This window comes from Corvus hawaiiensis, chromosome 12, assembly GCF_020740725.1.
Source record: "Corvus hawaiiensis isolate bCorHaw1 chromosome 12, bCorHaw1.pri.cur, whole genome shotgun sequence".
NCBI classification, from domain to species: Eukaryota; Metazoa; Chordata; class Aves; order Passeriformes; family Corvidae; genus Corvus; species Corvus hawaiiensis.
In genome coordinates this window covers 7662341-7684508 of record NC_063224.1, presented here as the reverse complement: position 1 = coordinate 7684508, position 22168 = coordinate 7662341, and the positions used below count along the sequence as shown (strand labels likewise).

Sequence of the window (22168 nt, the reverse complement as noted above, 5' to 3'; positions counted from 1 at the left end):
ATTGAATGGTTTGGGTTGAAAGGGACCTTACAGACTGTCTTGTTCCAAACCCCCTTCCATGGGCAGGGACACCTTCCACCAGACCAGTTTGCTCCAAACCCTGTCCAATCTGGCCTTGAAAAATTGTGGAGGTGGGGCATCCAGAACTTTTCTGGGCAACCTGTGCCAGTGCCTCACCACCCTCACAGGGGAGAATGTCTTCCTAATATCCAATCTAAACTTAGTCGCTTTCGGTTTGAAGCCATTACCCCTTGTCCTGTCATTCTATGCCCTTGTTAAAAGTACCTCTCCAGCTTTCCTATAGCCCCTTCAGGTACTGAAAGGCTGCAATAAGCTCTCCCTAGAGCCTTTTCTTCTCTAGGCTGAACAATTCCAATCCTCTCAGCCTTTCCTCATAGGAGAGATGCTCTATCCCTCTAATTATCTTTGTAGCCTCTTCTGGACCTTTTCCCAATAGTTCAATGTCCTTCCTGTGCTGAGGACCCCAGAGGCGGATGCAGTGCTGCAGGTGGGGTCTCACCAGAACAGACTAGAGGGGCAGAATCCCCTCCTTTCTACAAGTGCCCCCAAAACTCTCATGTAAACCACTGAGAAACATGACAAACTGAGTGGTATTTAAGTCTCTGGCCTTTATTTTCCTTCTTTTTAAACTCCATTTCCTGCAACACTGAGCAGTGGAAACATCTTTGTAGCTAAAGAGTGCTGGGTCAAAACCATCTTTGCTAGACTTCCTTGGAAACACCCAGAAGAGTCAGTTGGCTTGGAAGCTGTTTGACCCCTGCATGCCTTGGGCAGAGAACAGTATCGCCCTGCACAAGCTCAGGTTGGAGCCTGAGGAGGAGCTCTCCAGCTCCTGCCCTGGCTGGATGTGATACCAAAAGATCAAACTCCTCAAACCAGTCTGAGTCCTTGCTCTGACCTTCATGCTATGGATGCTTGTGCCATAATGCTGAGGACTTGTGTGGCTCAGTGGAAGGGAAAGGCAGCCTCAGTGCTGCTGCTTCAGAAAAATCAGAGAGAAGTGTCTTTTTTTGTTTTCTCTGGATGGTGTGCTCACATCTGGTTTGACTCAATGCTTCCAGCTCCTCTCCTTACCCCATAAAGGTCTTGAGTCCCTGGGAGGATGTGCTTGCCTAACTGGCCCTCTGAGGTGAAGCTGAAGGGAGATGAACATTGTGTACCAATACAACTAGTAGAGCTTTGAGGAGTAGAATTATATGACGTTCCTTGGTTCTGGATTCAGTTTTTCCATAGAGACGCTTAAATGCTTTTGGCTCAAACAGGGCTTTTATCTTGACAGAACTCAGCGTGTTGTGGTTGCTTGTTGGCCAGGACTGCAGCTTGGTTGGGCACCTGACCTGCAGCAGGGCTAACAGAGGAAACAAAGGGTTCCTCTGCTTGAAACTGGAGAAGGGGAAGACTTTTGAACATGTTCTTACATCCTGGGCAGGGATTACCTACCCTGGATTTAAATGGCCTTCATCTTCACTAGCCCCTCTGTACCTATTAATGCCTGAATTCTATTTACCAGCAAAAATAGCTGGGCTGCTTTGGTAATGTAAGACAAAGATGTTTTATAATTTCTAAGTTGCCGCTTCTGTCTTTATGGCTTTGAAAACTTTACAGATGCTTCCACATCACTAGTATCTGGAGAGACTTGCTGTGTGTGTGTGCAGTTAGGTTCTTGGTTGTGATTTCTTCAGAGAAGTCTGCAACCAGAGAGCCCTTTTGGCTAGACAGAGTGCTTAAGTGATTTTATTTTTTTTTTCCTCCCCCAAGATTTCTAGCAAATACCTCCTAGAAAATCAAGAAGCTTCCACCTTGACCTAGCACAGTGAACAGCTGGCACCAGTGTGTGCTCAGTTACACAGATTTGTCTTTAAAATGAGGCAAGGCTGATATGGAACTGATGCCTTGAAGTGGCTACCTGAAAACAGAGGCTAGACAAGATTAAGAGAGTAAAAGTAGGTATTTATCACTGATCTTTTCCTGCATTTGGGTTGTCCATCATAAAACTGTGCACAAATGTAAGTGAATGACTTAACAAATGGGTTTTGTCTAGGTTATCTTTCAGAGAACAGAGTGCCTAGAGAAGTGCTGAGCAACAGCTTTCTTGGCTATCCTGAAAAAAAACCCCAAACCCAGCCCAAACCCCTCTAAGAGTGGAATTATTCTTTCATTTTCAGACTTGAAACTGCACCTCCAGAGCACAGACTATGGGAACTTCCTGGCCAATGAAGCCTCCCCGCTCACTGTGTCCGTCATTGATGATAAGCTGAAGGAGAAGATGGTGGTGGAGTTCCGTCACATGAGGAACCACGCGTATGAGCCCCTGGCAAGTTTTCTGGACTTTATCACGTGAGTACCAGCTGGTCGTGAACAGCATTTGAAGTGCTGGTGTTCTTCCAGATGTAAGAGCTCTCAGACCAGCTTTCTACTCTCAGCCCTGTGCCTGCTGTGTTTTATGTTTCTTGAATGAAATGGGTTTGGTTGTATCTGGAGGTCTCAAACCAGCAGCATTTTATCACTGTGTTGTTAAAAGCTTCTGCTCCCAGGGAGCGTGTTCTCCATTGGTACAGCTGCTTGGCTGCCTTCCATCCCAGTATTGATTCAGTCTCTTAGAGGTGCCATTTATCTTGGTCCCTTGAGTTAAATGTTCCTGAGTTTTTAAAACTGTAATCCTGCCGTGAAACATAGGCATGCCATGCATGTGCATTACAGCAGTTGCCTGCTAGTTCTGAGCCACTGAGGTTGATCAGCCGTCATCAGGGCCAATGTGATTCTCCTGTCCCATCCCAGGGCCTGTAGGTCTTCCTCTGGCCCCACCACAAACTGGTTCAGGGAGTTGAGCTGGCCAAAAATTGAACAACTTTTCCCTTTCAGGGTTAACCTTTGACTGGTTTGTTTTTCTTGGACAGCTCAGTGGGATCCAGCAAATGCCAGCACTAGGGGAAGGCACAGCAGGGAGACACAGGGCTGCAGCAGCCTCAGCACGTCCCTGTCAGTTCATGGAAACACATGGGTCTTCCACAGCAGGTTCAGCTGATGTGAAAAGCTTGAAATAGCCCAGCAGTCTTGAGGTATCTTCTCCCAGAGGTTTTGCACAACCCTCTGCTTCCCAGTGTGCTGCTCTTGTTTTGTTTGGTAATAAAATGTAATTGTTAGTGGTGGTGGGATACCAGTTGTCCTAGCTTGCATCTGAAACGTGGAAGTAAAATTGACTTTTTCCTTTCCTTAATCTATATTTCTATAAGCTCTAGTTTGGCTTGCAAACTGCACAGCCAACGGTCTCCTCTAACCACCAAGGAGATGTCTCATGGACAAAAGTGAGTTTCTGGTTCAGTAGAACGTGACTTTAACTTGAATTTCTGAGAAGGAGATCATACTCTATTCTCAAGTGAGATAGTTAATGTATCACCTCTGGTACAGTGAGCCTGGGCTCATCGCAAGCACTCTGGCAAGTGATGTTTAATCTTGCATTTTTGGCAGTTGTGTGTGTGTTACCCTCCTTACCAGTTACAAGTTTTTGAATGATGCAGGCTGATGTAGAAAGATCTTTGTGGCTGATGGAAAAATTTTAAATTTTCATCTATCTGTGGCAACTCCTGCATTTGCAAATATTGAGTAAACACCCATCTCTCTGCCATGGGCCTTTGTGTTCACTCCTTTCTGTGTCTGGATGCTGCCATTATCTCACTTTCTAACCCAGTGGCTTATATCTATTATTTTCTGGGTCACTGTGCTAAAGCTGTCTCCTAAGCCTTTCCTGTTTTCTAAGAAATAGTTTTTACTTATAAGCTTGTCAGTAAAATTTCTGGAGTTTTCATGTTTCGACCCAAATATGGAGCAAGGCATTACCAAGCTCCCATTTTGCAGCAGTGTTTGCAATGGATGAAGCAATTTCTAGTTCATCATCTTAGTTGTATGGAGCAATCACTTCTATTCTCTCAAACTTAAGTTAACTCTTAAAACACCTCTTTGCCCATCTTGAGTTTTCTGTAAAGACATCAGTGCTGTTTGAGGTTGGCAGTGTTAGGTGGGTGGTCCTCCACTGTTGCTTTTCCTTTGCAGTGTTATGGATTTATGAAAGTGTCTCTATGGAATTTCATAGTAATCACTAATGCATCTGTCATATCTGTTTAAAGGCAATAGTTTGGGCAGCACACCAGTATCTTGCAGACTTTAAAACTTTGCTGTTGCCTAGCAGTCTCACTTTGAAAACCAGTGTGTGGAAAACATGAACTGAAAGGTCTCAGACCATGCCTGCCTTGGTTACACACTGCCTGACTTGGTAGGAAGGCTATGGATGGCTGTGGAAATCCAATTCCCTGTTACTTCAGTCCTGTTGACCTTTATCCAGTGTCCACATCCAGCTCGAGTTTTGAAGAAGACCTTAAAACATCTTCTGTAATCAGAAAGGCTGGTTCTAACCAGCTGTTGGAATCACGTTTTAAAACTGGTGTTCTGCCCTCAACTTGATTTAACTTTGATCTTGTTCTGCTTCTGTCATTCTGATTTTGATGAGTTCTCTACAGCAAAAAATGATTCTGTGCAGATACCTGTGTCTCTTGCTACTGCATAATCTCTTCTTGAATATGTTGGTTCTGTTCAGCACAGAATGTTCCTTCCTCAAGTCATCTTCACTCTTATCTCTTCTTTTCCTTTTTTACCTACAAGATTTGCTCTAATGCCACTGTTCGCAGTGCTGCCTAGAGGAAGGCAAAAGGTGAAGCAGGAAAAAGCTGTTTTCCCATATGGAATGTCTGCAGTCTCTGTAGAGTGTTGTGCAAGGAGTCCAAGAGTTCAGCTGAGTTTTGTCGTGGTTCTGCCACACCACTGATGGAGGGGTCTCCTCTGGGTCTGCACTCATCACACAGTGGAGTATTGTTGAAGTAGAGAAGGTGTTACCAGCTTTGACTGGTCCAAGGTGGGAGTCACTATCAGGGTATTAGAATCTCTAATAGCTTGTAATGACACCACAGACAGGTTAAAAGAGAAGATACAGTGAACCACAAGGAGTTTGGAGAGGGTGCTGCTTTTGCCCAGTGGGTCTTCGTATCTTCTCTTGATAAACCTAGTATTTGGTGATGGGCCTAGTAGAAAAGAAGGTAGACTAGATGTGACTTCTTGGACTGCCTTTCAGGCTGTGTTCCCTGAAACTGTCCCTTGAGTTGTAGTAGGTCTTGGTTTGGGGCAGGGGACAGAAATTTTCAGAGATTTGGTGACAGTGTTAAACTTCCCATGTGTGTCCCAAATAGTTGGAGTGGAGAACAGCCCTTTTTGGAGCTGGCAACATGCACTTGTGCCACTGGCTTTCATCTAGCTCAGGCATGTATGGAGGCAGCACCATAAAAATGTTCAGCCAAAGGATCTTGGCAGTGCTGAGGATTTTGTGCTTGTGCACCCAGAGGTATTGTGTCATCCTACCTGCCTGGGGGACACTGGGACAAGCCTGTGCCACTTGATTTTTCACCCTGGGTGTGCGTGCAGATAAGGGGTGATTTATATTTGCCTTTTGAGCATGACTATTTCCTACTCCATTCTTTTAGGATAGTTAATGAAACCTGAGCAGGAAATGGTAAAGACTGCTCCTGGTAGACAGCTCAGGGCAATTGAGGCACCAGGTGGTCAGAAGAAGAAATTGTACTCAACTGGATGTATCTGTGTGCTAATAGTACACAGGCTGAAGTGAAATAAAAAATAGTAGAAAGATGTGGAAAGTTTGAGCAGGGCTGGCTTCTGCAGGAGGAAAGCTTGAGTTCACCAAGACCTCTTTTGAGTTGTAAACAGAGATTTTTAACACTGAGTGGGATTGTAGGAGGTGTGTCTGGCTCAAAATGGAAGGAAATGTTTTGTAGCATGTCCAGCTTTGACACTCACTGCTGCTGGATGTCTTTGTATGTACTTACCTTTTTGGCCTCCTTAGGACTCCTGGATAACCTCACATAAGACGGGCACATTGGAGCCTGTTAACGCTCACTGCTAGTGGTCAGAGTGTGCATGGCTGATGCCAGGAGGTGGATCAAGCATTTAAAAAACTGTCAGGCTTTCTCCTTCCGGAGTGTCCTGCTGGACCTTTGGGGTGGTTTTGAGTGGATCATCAGGTGATTGTTTTGCTTGTTTTTTGAGGGTGCTGAGATCTGACCCGGGACACATTGCTGAGATCTGGGGAAATGTCTGATTGTGGGAGCAGCTGTAGTCCTTGTCTCCTCTGGCTTCAGCGCCAACCTGCCAGGAGCCATGCCGTTTGTCCCATATGAAATTATACCATGTCATTTCAGTTGCCTCTTTGAAGCAGCCCCTGCAATAAGTGAGGCCAGGGAAAGGAGAAGCAGCAATAGGGGGGCAGTGCAAGGGCTGTGGAGCAGAGGGTGTGTGTTCCGTGCCCGGCTCCAGGAGAGCACCTTCCGTGCCCGCCTCCAGGGAGGGGAGGCCGCGCTGCCGGTTGCTTGCCGGAAGGTGGCACTCCAGCCCCGTGCTGCCTGTCCCCAGGTGCACCGCGAGTGTGGGTGAGGATGGTCACCTGGGGAGGTGGGCAGGAGTTAACCTCTGTCCTGAGCATAGGAGAAAGGACAGTGTTTAAAAGCACGTGAACAAAACTGACCCCAGAACGTGGCTAGGCAGCAGCCCCAAAGTAAGGTCTTTGTTTCCCAAGTCACTTGCTGACACTGATTTTTTTTTTTTGTCCTGTTGTGCTCCTCTCCTGGCACCACACTGACTCTTTCCTGGCTCTGATTCTCTCCAGGAACTCTTCTGTGGCAAGTGTTGCGTTCTTAGTACCAAAATAAGGGAAATCAGCCAGCTTCCTCAATTTGTTTTTTCAAGTGGTGGCTGTAGCTGGCAGCCTCTGCCACTGCAAGCAGAAAGCTCGGTTTGCTGAGCCTGCTACAGTCTCCATAACACACCTGCTTGCTCTGCATCTTGCCACGCAGCTCCTTGCTGGAAGTCTGCTGGTGCTTCCCCATGTCTTTCAGCCAACCATACTAGGTTCTGAGCGATAGGCACAAATTGTCTGTTAACATCTCTGCTCCAACACAAACAATGGACTCTTTGCCTGGGGGAATGCAGTGGTGCTCTGTAGGGCAGCAACAAACAGGTATTAAGTGTTCTTGAAACAGCAAAAGCCACTTCCTGAATTCAACAAGCACATATTGACTTGTGGGATGGAAGTGGGTTTTAGGTTCTTCTCAGTGATGTGCTGCCCTGCCTTTCTGTACAGGCTTTGTTCTTTGTGTTCACCTGACACGGTGCCATGGTCTGTCTCTCCTTCCTTTCAGTGTTCCTGTGTATGGTTTAGATAGGAGCAACATTAGGATAAAGAATCCTGACTCTAACCTGCTGTAGGCTTATCAGATTTTCAGCTTTAGTATTTTTCCAATGGTAGGGAGAAGGGTTTAGTGGGTTTTTTGGGTTGGTTTGTTTGTTTTTTGTTGCGTGGTGGTTTTTTGTTTGGGGTTTGTTTTGGGTTTTTTTCCCTCCCCCTTGTTTCAGCACAGTCTCTTCCCTGCTCCAGAAAGTCTGGCTTTGCAGCAGACCAGTGTCAGGGCTCTGGCAGCTGTTGGGCCCCTTGAACCCTCACAGCAAACTGATGGGCAGAGAAGGGTTTGGTCTTGTCTTCAGGGGGGAGCTGCGGGTAACTGTGGACACTGAGTGTGCTGTGGGAGTGAGGGTTGGGGGCAAGCTGGGTCTAAATACGTCTTCCAAATCTGGGATCAAGCCTGTCATCAGAGGACAGACTAGGTCATCTTTTATCTTTATCTTACCAGCAAGGGCTGGGAACCAGGTTCTTTTTTTGCCCTGAGGTTGCCGTGGGGAACTTGGCTTTCAGTATGTTTTTGTGGTCACAAGATGTGTTTTTGATGAGGCTGCATGTACCTTTTCCCCTTGCACGTGCCTTTTCTTAGCTCACACTTCCCTCTGTTACCTTCTCTCTGACCCGATCCTGCTCTGCCTCTCCCCTGCACTGGATAGATCTAGTTTCTGCTGCACAACTTTGAGTTCAATTTTAATTTTGCAGCAGTGGTTTTTCTGCAGCCAAATTGTTTCAATTGCTACTTGAGCTCAAGAGCAGTAATCCTCCTCTCTGGAGTAGGAAGTGGCCTGTCTTCATTCTGAGTGTACTGGAGTGTGCATCCTGGCACAACTGTGGAGGTTACAAAATATGACTACATCCTTTTGAAATCCTTTCCTGCAGAAGGAAAAAAACCCTCCAAATGCTTTACATTAGTGTAGTTCAGTGGGGCAAGTGCAACAATCTGAAGGATCTTTCCTAATGCTGCTGTGGTTAAAATTACACTCTACAATTTCAGTCAGGGTCCTTGGTGGCAGTGGGGTTAGGAAGCAAAAATTACTGTAGTGGCTGGGGATCCTGCAATAAAAGGTTTAAGAGCCTTTTCTGACAGAGATTGTTTTGGCAAAGCAGCGCAGGTTTCTGACAAACAGCTTCCCTGTTTGCAAGGAGTGCAAAGTTGAACTGATAAGCCAAGTTCTTGGAGGGATTACACAATATTCAAAATAAGAGGGCATGTAGCTAATGGTCTGGAAATGATCAGAGACTTGTGTCCTCTGGATGGTGGCATCAGAGCTGCATCTGCTCACCTGCATTCCCAAAGGATGCTGATCTCACTGGTTTCCCAGAACCAGTGTCTGTGACAATGGACTGGGTTGCATGGTGGTGACTGTGGGAGTCATGGTGTGACTGTGGGTGCTCTCATTAGAAAGGAAATCTTTGAAAGGTGTATTTCACTGTATATTACATTAAGAGGATGCTTTTTTTCCCCAGACCTCTGGTGCCTGAAAAACATTTCGTTTGGCCAGTGGATTTGAATGGGAACAACAGAACTTTTCTCCTATGGAGCAGCACTGTTCTTCACTTGGAAGGTGTTAACACCGTGCCTGGCAAACAGTGAGCTCTGGTAGTGACAGTAATGTCATAACAAAATGTTACTGGTGGCAGTAAAGATGCAGCAAAAACTGAGTGATGAGCTCCAGATGTCAGCCCATGTGTCACTAAGATAAAGACGTCTTTGGTGAAACACTGCAGCTCTGAGAAGGGGCCCTAGCATGCAAGCTGTGGGTGATTAAGTGAGAATTCGTTGCCCCTGGATAAGATCCCTGTCCAAGCTTATGTGGTGTCATCCACAGGCAGTGTGTGGACTTCTGTCTTCTTGGGCTTTGTTTAAAGCTGAATTCCTCTGGTGATTCTGCAGTTTGCAGGACCAGTCCTTGTACTTCCCCTGTGCTCCTTCTTGCAGTCTTTTCCTTGACAGGCTGAACAGAATGTCTGTTAGAGGCATAAAACAAGAAGGGAAGGGAGTGTGTGTATTAGAGGTTATTGATGCTCCTCAAATCAATTTATATGTGACTGCAGCTTTTGCAGAAGAACACCTGTATGCAATGCCTTCAGCTGAGTGTGCACTCACTAAGCATTTCTGTGCACGTGTAACATGCTTCACTCCTTGATTGAAACCATTCCCAAGGTCTTTAGTGCTTGACCTTAGCAGCCTTTGTTTTCCTTTTACCTTTCCATTGATTTGCCTCACCCAATGCTCTAGACTGTCGTGTTCAGCCCAGAGAAGGCCTGGAGGCCAAGGGTTCTGAAGGCTTCCTGGGGGCATCTTGGGTCTGAGTCACCTCTCCCAGGTCCGTTCTGTAAGCTAGTTTGAAGTCTAGTGAATACTTGTGTAGAGCTTTGCCTAGGTACCACAATACTTAGAGACTGAACTAAATATTGTAGCTGCCTCATATGATTTACTGCATGTCAAATGAGACGATGAATTTTCTTGTCTTCTGCTGGCATCAGGTCTGTATGCACAGAGATGTTCTGCACATTGGCTGGGTCCAGACCATACATTCACTGAGAAGTAGATAAAGGCTTTTGGGCCTCTAAACTCAGGTTTCTTAGCTACTAGAGACAGTTTGGGGGATAATGTGAACAGTGCACCCTTTCCTCTTATTTTATATCTGTGAAATGTTTGGGGGTTTGTGCTTTACATGTAAGATTAGAAGAACTTTGTGCAAGTTTGACTTCTGCAGCTGGTTCCTGTGAAAGCAGCATGATTACATGGTTTTGGGCAATATTTAAAATGTAATTAGTGCTCAAGTCTGCTCAACATGGTGCAGAGTGCCAGGGCTCAGCTTTGCGTATCAACCTTGTGTTTCTCAAGCTTTGAGGCATCAAGTTTAGGCAACCAGAGATTCTTGCACCAGGCTGCCAGGTGTTCAAAACATTCTCTGGTGTTTCAAGGGTTTTTTACAGATCAGGAACACTGAATCAAATTCATAAAGCCTTAAAATTAAAAGTACTTTGTGTAGCTTTTTTCTCGTTAGTTTAATGCAGCTAACACTGTATCGCTGCTTGTAAGTTAACAGATGATACCAGTGGAAAACTGAGGTCAGTATCCCAAGAGACATAGACTAGAGGATAGTAAAAATCATGTGGAGATACAGCTAAATATAGATTAATGCTGAGAACATTCCTGGATACTTGGTTTTGAAAGGCTGCCACAGCCTCTGTAGTACTGTGAAGTTATAACTCTCTGCTCTCAAATGGTCTTGTTGATCTAAGTTTAGCAGAGCACCCACTTACTGGCTCAATGCCCTTGGTTTGTGGTGGCAACCATGAAATTCTGAGCTTTTTCTTTGGCAGGTTCACGAATGTAGCACTTAGGTATGGTTTGTATTGGTGTGACTCTAGGAAGGACAATGTGCAAAGAGGAAGAGACCAGCAAGGACACTGAACAGAGAGCATTGCACACTGCATCTGCTCTTGCTGTTCCCTGGACTGTCTGACCTCAGCTGCAGATGAGAGGTAGAACTGCTGCTGATCTGACATGTTCTAATACAAGCTGAAAAACTGATTAAAGGATTTGACTCTGTTCACATCCATTGTCTGTTATTCAAACAAGTCTCAGTGAGACACTGAGATCTTCCTGATGTGCAACATTCTTCTTTCCAGATCAGGACAGCTGTGCAGTTATTTACTAATGATCTCAAGCTGACCCCGCAGATACAAACATCTCAGCTGTTGGCACTATTCTTAGTGTCAGCCACTGCTCTTTTGGGCTTTGAAGTCTGTGTGTTGCTTTCCCCCGTGGCTGCTTAACATTTGGAGCTTGAGAGAGGTGTGACAAGTGGCTCTGTGTACCAGCACAGTATCCAGTGGGATACAGATGGATCTCTGTATTTATGCACAAACCCAAGGAAGTAGTGGTACAACCAGCCTGAAACTTTTTCCCTGAGTTACTTCTCCCAACACCCCCTGAGTATGTGAACTGAATGAGCTGCAAGAGGGAAGCACTAGATGCTAAAGTGACTATAGTCAAAACAACTTCATTATCTTTTAAAGCTGTCTCTAGAATTCATGCCGAGTTCGAAGCACTGCTCTGATCCCACTGGAAATTTCCCTTTTTCATCCCAAAATAAATACATGCTTCTATAGTAATCTGAGTAACTGCCCAGTGCAGTCACATAAGGACTTTGGCCTTGCTCACAGTAGTCTGAGTTAACGTCTAATGCTGGTTTTGGAAAGCATTAAAGTTGCCTGAGCAAGGCAATACCTCAACCCATCCCAACAAAACTCCTGCTATGCACCTCTGCATTGGCCCACTGCTGTCTGTTGGCTGTGACATGGAGGGCTGTCCTCATGATCCCTTGCAGAGCAGCTGCTAAGCTACAGTTTTGGCTCTACTTTTGGAGGATCCCTGAGAATCTCAGGTCATGCAATGTTCCATCATTATTCATGCTTTGTGACCACTTGCAGTATTGTTGACGGTTTTTTTAGTGTCCTGGAACAGAAAGCAATAAAAAACCAACCTATCTTTTGTAGGACAATGACTCTTTATGATTAGATTAGATTAGTAAGTGGGGGAGGGAGAAGGTGTAACTGTTTTGGGGTCACTGCCTTGCAGTGCTGTGCTTGAGTGCCTTGCAGCCAAGTTGTATACGCCCCACGTGATGAGTGTTCATGCATTTCATGTGCTCCCCTGCTAAAACAGCCTTTCCAAATATTCAGTGGGCCACTGCAGTCTTTCTTGCATTTCTCATTTATCAGTGTCTGTACTTAAGTAATGCCAGAAGGAGGAAACATACATTGTCAAGGTACCTGTGCATGGCTTTTGCACGTGTGCTCTACCCTTGCTTGATTCTGCTCCATAGCTAGCCATGGGTGACTATGTCAGGATTTAGCTTCTGGGGGCTGGCTCTCCCCTCTTCTCTGTGAGGGGTCTCTGATCTGTCTGCCTGAGACCATACCTCCCAAAACCAGCAGTGAGAGTGAACTCTGGCCTGCTGCTGCTGGAAGGAAGGTTTGGCCCACCAACCCCCCTCTTTTGGCTTCTCTAGGCATATCCTAGTCTGATTTTGTTCTTGTTATCTGAGTGTCATCCAATGCATATTGTTCTGCAGTGGGAGTTGCTGGAGGAGCAAAGATCGTGGCTCCAGTTGTCTCGGACTTCAGGAAGCTGTAAATCATCATCTCTTTCCTGCTGTGGATGATGCTGAGGATACTCCTATGTTTGCTGACTGTTTTATGTTCTTTAATAAAAAGTTGTACTTTCCTGTGAGATGTTACTGACGCTTCTCAGTATTGACTAAAATTGTATTTCTGTGAACGTGAATTTCTGGAATATACCACACCTCCAGGAGGAGTTATGCCTGGTGTAACTGTGCATGTCACACTCTGGCCGGTTTTGTGCCCATATCCCTGGGTGAGCAGAAAGCTCCACAGATGAGAAGAGGCTTTTCCAGCTGCCCTGGCACTAGAAGAGTTGCCTTGTAGTTATGAGTGACTAAGCTGTGACTGGTTTTATTGGGATGAAGTAGGGACTGAATGTGAATGAGGGTGGTCTGGGCTTGCTTGAAGTAAATGGAACTACCATCAAGGATTAGGTAGTGGTGCTGATGTCTGGCTGGCCTTGACAGGCACAAGAAGACCTTTGTCCTGCTGTATCTCCCTTGTTATTGTGAAGGTTTGAAATGCTGTCACGATGGAAATTTGAAGGAGAATTCCCCCCTTTATCTCACGCATGTTAACTCTTCCTGCAGGGATGAATCCTTTGACAGCAAGATTTAAGTGGATGAAGTAATCTTTAAAACAGTTGATGCCTCTTTAGAGGCATTGGCATTTGGGTTATAGACCATGCATTTCCCAGACCTCCCTGAAGGATGAGGAAAAATCAAATTAAGGGGTATAAATTAAACAAGGAGGGCTGTGCTTTGCTCTCTGGCACTGGAAGCCAGCTGGGTTGTCTTTCCTGGCACCATCAGTCTGAAAGCAGGAGCTTCCATGTATGAAGAGAGTCAGATTTTGGCAGCTCTCCCAAAACCTGGCTGTGGTTTTTGTGCTGAGTTGGACGGGGCAGGCATGAATGAGCTTGGTGGGACTCTAGTAAGCTGCTCTGAAGACCTGAGAGCAGAAGGGCTCCAAACATTTTTCCTCAGTTCCTTTTTTGTACAGTCGACTTTGGCCAGGCTTCTTGCAAGTATCTTGTGGAGAGTGGTATCTGTAGTAAACTGGGGATAGGAGGGAGGTGGGCTGGCATACATGACCGTATTTCCTTACCTATTCCCTCACTGTAGGCTGAGTTAAAGTAACAAATTTGGTCTCATCGTATATTGTGCTTTGCTTTGTTGAGAGAAGTGCTGCCTATGGTCTTTCCTTAAGGCTACTGTGTTGCACAAAGGAAACTTTCATGTTGAGGGCAGATGGTGGAGCTGGGAAATGATCTTCTGTATCCTTGTTCTGGCGCACCTCATGGAGAAGCATCTGTGTTAGGGTGCAGATGCTTTTATTTACCAGGAACCAGCTGCTTACTGCAAGGGACTTACCTCAGTTCTCATAAACAGGCCCTTCTTGCTGTCCTGGAGATTGCAATCATCTCCATGGTGAGAGCTGCACAAACAGGAGGGAAGATAATGACCTTGTGGATTAAAGGGCAAAAGGAGGTTTCCTAGTACGTGAAGCTTGTGCTGATTGCCCTGGTTCTAGATTGAACCAGGAAGGGTAGGCTGCAAACACAAAAGGGTACTCTGCAAAAATCATAGGGCCAGGAGGTGCACTACTCAGCCTTGCAGTGTGGAGAGAAAAAAGCGGCGCCTGTTTGAGGAACTAAGGTGTGGATTTGATTTGTTCATGGACGTGCCCTTTGAGCATATTTGAGAGGCAATAAGCCCATCTAATAAAAACTAGTAAAATCTGCCTTTAACTGGCTCTGCTTACCTGCCTTTGATGTGGTTAAAGGGAAGCAGGTCTGCACTGTGCTCCTTGTTACCTTGGAAATACAAAGGCCAACAGCATCCCAATGTGTGTCTGGCAAACATCACCAGAGCTTTGCCATGCCTGTCTTCGCCACAGTCCCAGGATGCTGGCCTTAAGTTCCTTTCTTCAGTACTCAAGTACCTGTGGGAAGCCTGACTCTCAGCAGAGCTTCAACTCCAGATGTGCGCACCTTCTTCTGCCATTCTAATTCAGGCCTGATCTCGGTTGTTTTGGAGCAGCTCCTGCCAAGGAGCTTCTTCAGGTCTTTTCCATCATCTAACTTTTTAGAGTTAGAGTTCTAGCAGTGAGATCAAGGGAGTGTAAAATGCCACATATCCTTCTCTTCAGCATCTGTGCCTCTTCCCAGTGCTACTGAGGGATTTGTGCAAAGGCAACTTCTGACTAAAAAACCCCCTCATCTCATTTGATGTTTTTCAGGTTCTCAGCTTGGTTGGCTTGTGGCTTAGCTGGTGGTTAAGATGCCTAGAGCATCACTGCTGTTCTTGCTGGGGACACTTAGTATTTATGTGATGCCTTGATCGCTTGCTTGGACCTTCTACTTGGAGAAGGCTACCAGCCTTTCATGTGTCCCCAGTCTTCAGGCCATCTGTGTCTCTGTTCTTTGGCTGGACTGGGAGTACTGGGAGGTGTTCTTTCTCCTCTGCTCAGCACTAGAGGAGGCCTCACCTGCGTGCTGTGCCCAGTTCTGAGCTCCTCACTGCAGGAGAAACATGGACATACTGGGGAGAAGGGCCACAAAGGGCTTGTGTTGGTGGAACTTATGCCAGGTGCTGTGATTCCAGATTGAATGTCCCGTTGCTGCAGTACCAAAGACTGGATCTGCTAATCCTGAACAACATAAGTGGAGAACTTGGTTTGGGATGTCATAACTTGGGTTAATGCTAAGAAGTTTGTAACTTTTGGTGTAGAGGTGTGAAAAACCTTGTGTGTAGTTTCGTGAGGGTGTGAGTGAAGGTTGTGCCAAAGCTGCCCATCCTGTTGTTTTTGGAACAGAGTGAGGCTACAGAAATGTGACCCTTCCTCCTTTCACTTGGCAAGATGGAGCAGTGTTGCTGGCACTGAAGCTGGAGCCAGGCTCCTCTTGGAGGTGTGTGGGGTTAGAATTAGAGACAGTAGACAAATGACCACGGGGGAATGTTAGGAAAAGCCTTTTCATTGCAAGTGTGGTCAGATGCTGAAGCAGACCCCCAGTGAAGTTGTGAGATACACATCCTTGCAAATAATTCAAAGTTCATATGAACATTCAGAAGTCTTTTTGCCTGAGCAGCTAGAGCTGACCATGCTCAGAGCAGGGTTGGGGGCCAGAGACCTCCAGAAGTCAGTTCCAATCTAGCGCTCTTCAGTGGTAAGTGGTACCCAGATGGTGTGGTTCAGCTGTGGCATAAATCAAAGCCTGGGATTATGCCTGACTGCCTTTTCCTAGGTCGGCATGATAAGCAGACGCTGAGGTACCTTAGTACTTCTCTGTGGGAAGCTTGCATCTTTCTGGAGATGTTCATGAGGAGATGATGTGTGCCTGTTGCTGGGTTTTGTGTTATATGTATTGTTTCAGTCTTCCTCTCTCATTCCTCCAGGTACAGCTACATGATTGACAATGTCATTCTGCTGATCACTGGGACTCTGCACCAGCGTTCCATCTCTGAACTGGTGCCCAAGTGCCATCCTCTGGGAAGTTTCGAGCAGATGGAAGCTGTGAACATTGCTCAGACACCTGCGGAGCTCTACAATGCAATCCTGGTGGACACTCCCCTGGGTGAGTGGAGCCATTCAAAATACCTCTCAGCTGTGTGTGGTGGAACAGATGTCCCTTTCTCCCCCAGTCTAACTAGCTCCAGCTAAGCCTAAGTTGTGTTCCAGGAAGACAAAGCAGTGGGTAATGCAGAGCTGTGGCTGTACTGCCTGTGGTGGCTGGGCTTGAGTTCAGGTTTATGCCTGTCCTGTGCCATCTTTTCCTCTGGAGAACCAGCTAGCTCTCTGTACCCTTCAATCAGTGTCCGGGCCAGCACAGTGGTAGGACAGACTGCTGGAAAGTTTGGTTTTTGTGAGCCAGGCTTTGAGTCTCCTTGGTGAAGGGCTATTGGGTCTTCTGCTGGAACAAATAATTTGATTTCCAGCACTTTTAGTTGGACCATTGGGTAATTTCTTGTATGCAGTTTTTATAGATAATTACAGAGATCTGCACATGCCCAGTCTTGTTCTGAGACTACTAAAATTAGCACTAGTTAAATGAAGGCCCTTTATATAAACAAAAAACAAGCCCAAACAACCACTGCAAAACAAAGAAATCTCCAAAAGCCTTTTAAAACTCATTGTATAGCAGCATCTTGGACTGAAGTATATTGTCTCAGGGCTACAGGCTTGTTTAGGAGGCACATAATACTAAAATCAAATGTCTTATGAACAGCTAGTCAGATAGATGTGTTCTTTAAAGATAAAAAGTGTAGGAAGTGGTTCTGGAGAAAATATGGAAGTCTTTGCAGCAGTAGGGGAGGTAGTCACAGGTGACTTGCTAGTTTAGCATCTGTGGGCAATAACGTAATGAGATATGCCTGAGTCGGTGATTAGTCATTCTTTTGGGGTTGCTAGAAAGAACAAAACACTCTAAGTCATCATACTGTCTTTGATAGAAATAGTTGGGTTTGGAACTGAAGTGCTTTTGCAAATGCTCTGTGTAATAATGGGGCAAATGAAGTAGTTGTCATGGAAAAATGACTTGTGTCCAGCAAAGAAGGGAGAACGTGCCTCAAGAGATCTGGGTTGCAAGGCAGGACAACAACGCAGCAGGAGAACCGAGGCTCTGCATGCAGCTGAGTTGAGCCCACTGTAGGGATGATGTGTGGGAAGAAAATCCTCCTCACAAATAAGTGGGAACCTTCCCATTTTGGCAAGAAGATAGAACGGAGTATTTCAGAGATTATGTCTCAGAGACCTTAAAGCTTCCAGCAGAATATGGAGTGAAAATTCCCCATGTCAGTGTTGAGGTGGTTCTGGAGAACACGGCTGGCAGTTGAGGGTCTTTGCCTCTTGCATTCATGTACTTGCACATGAGTTTGTTTTGCCTGCTTCAGCCCTGGCTGGGCCGGCTTCTCCAGACCTTTGCCCTGGCCATGCCCTTGGGGCTGTGTACCAACTAGTGTGGCATTTCTTCAGCAGGGGAACATGGGGAGTAGCTGTGTTGCCTAAACAAGCAGGCATGCAGGCTTCAGTTGTTTAACTTGCACTCTTTCCAGTGACCACACGCAAAGGAACAGCAGCTCTATCTCCTAAAAGGACTTGAGTTGCGACGTGGCTTGGTGGGAATGCCTAACCCCAAATGGCTTTCATAGGTTAACAGGGCAAAATGAGATTTGCTGTAAGCCTAATTTGGGATATTGGAGGGCCAAGAACTGAAATAGCTGTGTACTCATTCCTCAGCTACTCTTGAAGTAGCCACTGCTTAGCTATCCAGGCTGGCCAGCACGTCCTGCAGTAAAAACCAGTCCTGGCACACTCTGCATTTTTGCCAGCCATTGGGAACAGTGTTCCCCCAGCCACGTGGCATTGTGCTCTGATGCTGCAAAGAAACTTCTGGGGAGGTTAACCTCCATTCAGAACTCTCCTGACCCACATTGTGGCTGCTGTCCCTCCAGGCAGCTCATGCTATAAAAGTGGTGCAGGCCAGAGGTGTGAGTCTGCATTGCAGCTGGCTTGTTGCACAGAGCAGAGCACTGGTCAGTTCTCAGCACAACTGTGGTGTCTGTTACCCACAGCTGCAGTGTGTAAGCTGAGACAGATCAGATTTCTCTTTGTAGCAAATTCAGCAAAGTTGGTTGCTGAGTGAGAGTTGAAGAAGTCAGGAAGTCTTGTCAGTGGGTTTTATTGTACCACTCATTTGCTAGCAAGAACACACCAGCAGCATTACATTGCACTGTAGATGTACAAAACTCATCTATATCTGCAGCTTACAGCACCTGTTTGGTCTGAAATCTGTGTTCTTTAGGTGGCAACAACAACTCCCTCCCAGAGGTACTCTGGCAAAGTATGTAGGACTGAGCATCCTACCAAGTCCTACTAATTTATTCTGTCTCCTGTTGCTAACTTCCAGCTAGAGAAATAAAAGCACTTGGAAGACGTAGAAAATGAGACTGATAGACTTGACCAGGAGAAACAACTCCTGACTCAAACCATGACCAGTGTCATGGTCTGTAGGAGCTGTGGCATCACCATGCCTTCTTAATCCACACTAAGATATTGTAGAAGGAGGCAGAAGCATCAGCTCCTTGTGACTCACTAGCTGCTGTCTCACAGGTACTTAAGCACCCCTGCAATGCTGTAGCAGGCAGTTCAAAGCTGCCTTGTCACCTCCAAGTGCCTGCATGTGGGAACAGTTTGGGGATTGCTTATTTTTAAATACAGGCTTCTGTATCACTGATACTGGAGGCTGGAGCTGAGAATTTCTGCTGGGAATAGGCTGTTAACAAAACCATAGGATTAAGGGTGAAGCAAGACTTTCATATGAGAACCCCAAAAATTATTATGGCCTAAGGAACCATGGTGGAGCCTGAGGTTTTGAGTCACGACAGTTTGGCTGCTGAAGATAAGGGCCAGGCCTAGGAGGGACAAACTCAAGACAGGGTGTGCTTCTGCCTGGTATTATAGAGGAGTCTGGAAAGTGCTGAGCATGGGTCTGGTTAGGGCAATGCTAACTTCTGTCTCTGTTTCAGCTGCTTTCTTCCAAGACTGCATATCTGAACAGGACCTGGATGAAATGAATATTGAAATAATTCGAAACACCCTGTATAAGGTAAATGAGTCACAGAATTGCAGAATGGGTTAGGTTGGAAAGGGCCACAGTGGGTCATCTGGTTCTACCTCCTCAGTCAAGCAAGGTTATCCCAGAGCACATGGCACAGGATTGTGTCCAGGTGGTTCTGGAATATCTCCAGTGAGGGAGGCTCCACACCCTCTCTGGGCAAACAGTTCCAGTGCATGGTCACCCACACAGTATAAAACTTCTTCCTCGTATTCAGGTAGGACTTCCTGTGCATCAGTTTCTGCCTGTTGCCTCTTGTCCTAGTGCTAGAGTCTCTAAGAAGGGAAGGAGATATTAATTTCCCTGTTTATTCCTGGCATGGTGATTAAACATGGCCAAAACCTAGTTGCATCCATTGGAAAGTAAAGATAGCGCTCCTGGAGGGCCCTGACATCCAATCACACAACTCTGCCGGGTCAGGGCACCAGAGCTAGGCAGAGAGGAGGATTTTCTTGGAGCTGTCGAGTCCGTGCAAGAGATTTTGCAGAGGTTGTGTCTTTGAATTTCCTCATGCCCCAGGCAGGCAGGAGAAGTCTGCTCCCTCACCACAGGGGTTCAGAGGTGTAGTTAACTGCATTCAAGGTGACTAGATCTTAAACTTGGTTGAAGGACTCCCATTGGCTTCTCACCCTGTCTTGAGCCCTTTCCAAAGACCTTCCAGCAGTCTGCTCAAGCCTTCTGTGGCTGTGGTTGGGGTTAGATGTCCTTGGTAGAGCAGTGTAAAAGGTGGAAGCTGGGGAGAGTATTGGCAGAGGGATGTGGAGGGGCTAAGGATCTCCTTGTCCTGAGCTGTCATCTCCTCTGCGGGCCCTGTCTGGTTTTAGCTGGCAGTGTCGAAGCATGTGTTTATGTGCAGGCTGTGGCTATCGCTCCATCTCAACTCTCTGGATCAAGGGTGGGATGTAGATTGTATCTGTCAATCTTGTTTTGGCTGGTCACAGCCAGCCTGCAGTTGGTGTGACCTCTTCTTCCTAAGGAAGCTGTGGCCTGTTTGGAGAGGCAGAGAGCAGGTCAGGCGTGAAGGGAAGAAGGCAAAGGGAGGGAGAAGGAACGGCGTGTCAGCAGTCATGCCCAGCTGCCTGTGGCCTCTGGCATGTACTGGTCTTTGCTGTAATGAGGAGGGACACCTGTGTGCATAAACACCACAGCCTTGCAGGGCACTGGCCTCAGTCTTGACGTGAGTCAGGAGGGGAAGGCAGGGAGCAGAGTGGGCACAGGGAAAACCAGTTGGGAGGGAGGTGGGATGTATCCCCTTGCATCCCAGCTGCCATGTCCTTTCCCATATCCTTTCTGAGGCTTGATACTGCTTTGTAGTCTGCTCTTCCTACCCACAAATGGAAATGTAGGTGCCTGTAATGCCTCAGTGTGTGCGGCACTGGTTCTTGCTAAAGAGCAGCCCCTGGGGAATACAGGGGCTCTGTCCGTAACAAATCACAGGGATGAAGGGGTGGAAAAGGTGATTACTGCTTACAGACTCTATTTGAAGCCACCTCTCTCCCTAGGGACTGGAAAATGTATAATACAATGCAAATGAGGGAAATAAAGTCAGGTCTGAAATCTGCAGAGAGCTGCTCTGAAAAACACAACAGGCCCGGGACAAATGCCTATGTCCATGTGAAGTTGGCATGGGAAGGGGAAGTGCTATCTCCCAGACATACTGGAGGTTTTTTTCAGGAATCTGTAAGGGTGTTGACAGAAGACTTGAGCAGGATTCATAGGAGGAAAGCTATTACAAAGGTTTCTTGTTAGCAATGAAGGTTCTCAAATGGAAATATGGTTAAGATGGGGAACAGAGGTTAAAAGTGGTCAGTGCTTAGTGTAGAGTGCAATCAGTAGCCAAGTCCTGCAACGGAAGTGTGCTGGCATTGTTATCTTCAGTGCTTACTCCCTTTGTTTCACCTCTTGTTGAAGTGAAGCCAGCTGACTGTTGTCCTTTGCTGGTGACTTTCTTGTAGGAACCAGCTGAAGGAGCTTTGTGACTGGATAATAAAATAAAGCAGGTGAATCAATGTGGATAAATGTGGAGTGGTGTATAGCAGAGGCAAGGAGGGAACCCCAGCTCTGCTTGTACAGTGAGGGTCTCCTTGTTCCTTCCTACTACTAAATGGAATCTTGGGTAGTGATTGACCTAAGCAAGTGTCTCTCTGCAAGGTAACGTGTTCCTAACAGTATAAAAGAACTGTATGAGTATCACTGTGCTACTGAATCCCTCTGTAAAGCGTGTTTGACCTGGACACTATCTCATTCCACTTACCTCAGAGTATGAACAGCAAAACAGGAGAAAGTGCTAAGGAGGACACATTAGAGGCTCGGGTATGATGATTTCTGTATGGAAACCCTCACCTGGAAGAGGAGGGAATCCAAGCTGTGGTGGTATCTACAGATGATGTTGGAAAAGTCAGTGTGGATGACAGGCTTGTCTTCAGACTGGATTTGAGGACAGATGAAGCTAGCAGGAGGTAGAGGGGGTGGGTTCATGAAAGGGAAGACCGACTGAGGATCATTAAAGGCAAAGACACCCCTGTTCCTGGGGTAAGGGCTTCAGGACACTGGAGCGTTTCTGTCAGTTGCCATCACTGGAAGGGCACCAGTGTTCAGGTGTTTACAGACTGTGTTTCCATGGTGTCTGTGATATTGGATCCCCATTCACTGCTGGATATTTGAGTTCACCTGTATTTGCTTCTAAAGCCTTAGGTTTGTGCATGAGCTCTGATAAGGGCAGAGGTAGTGACTGAATCTCTTCTCCACATTCCCTTTCCTGTCAGCCTCAAACAGCATCCATTATCCATGTCCCTGTTCCTGTGGTAACTCTGCAGACTGATGCTCTGTGCTCTCCTCCACCTGAGCAGTGTCGAGTGCTGGAGAGGCTCTCTTTGATGAGTGATGCTCACCCAGCATTGTCCTCTTGCACTGTGTGGTAACAAATATTTACAGAACACAGTAATCCAGGTGCTTTCCTAGTGCAGAGGCTGAGGGTGTCCAACTTGCACTTTCTTGGTCCATCTTCAGTCCTAGAGTTGTTGTGATAAAGCAGAGATTTATGGTGTCTCTGCATTCTTTTTTTCCATCCCTTTAAAGTGATTCTGGTTGCAGCTCTC

General features: G+C 46.4%; 1 protein-coding gene across 1 annotated transcript in view; it reads left to right on the top strand.

The window, feature by feature from the left end:
- Positions 1–22168, top strand: part of ATP6V0D1 (ATPase H+ transporting V0 subunit d1) — a 34556-nt gene that overhangs the window by 8110 nt on the left and 4278 nt on the right. The window contains exons 2-4 of the mRNA XM_048316606.1: positions 2187–2358; positions 15853–16031; positions 18982–19061. Of these exons, the coding sequence (XP_048172563.1) occupies positions 2187–2358; positions 15853–16031; positions 18982–19061 (431 nt within the window). The remainder of the gene's footprint in view (positions 1–2186; positions 2359–15852; positions 16032–18981; positions 19062–22168) is intronic.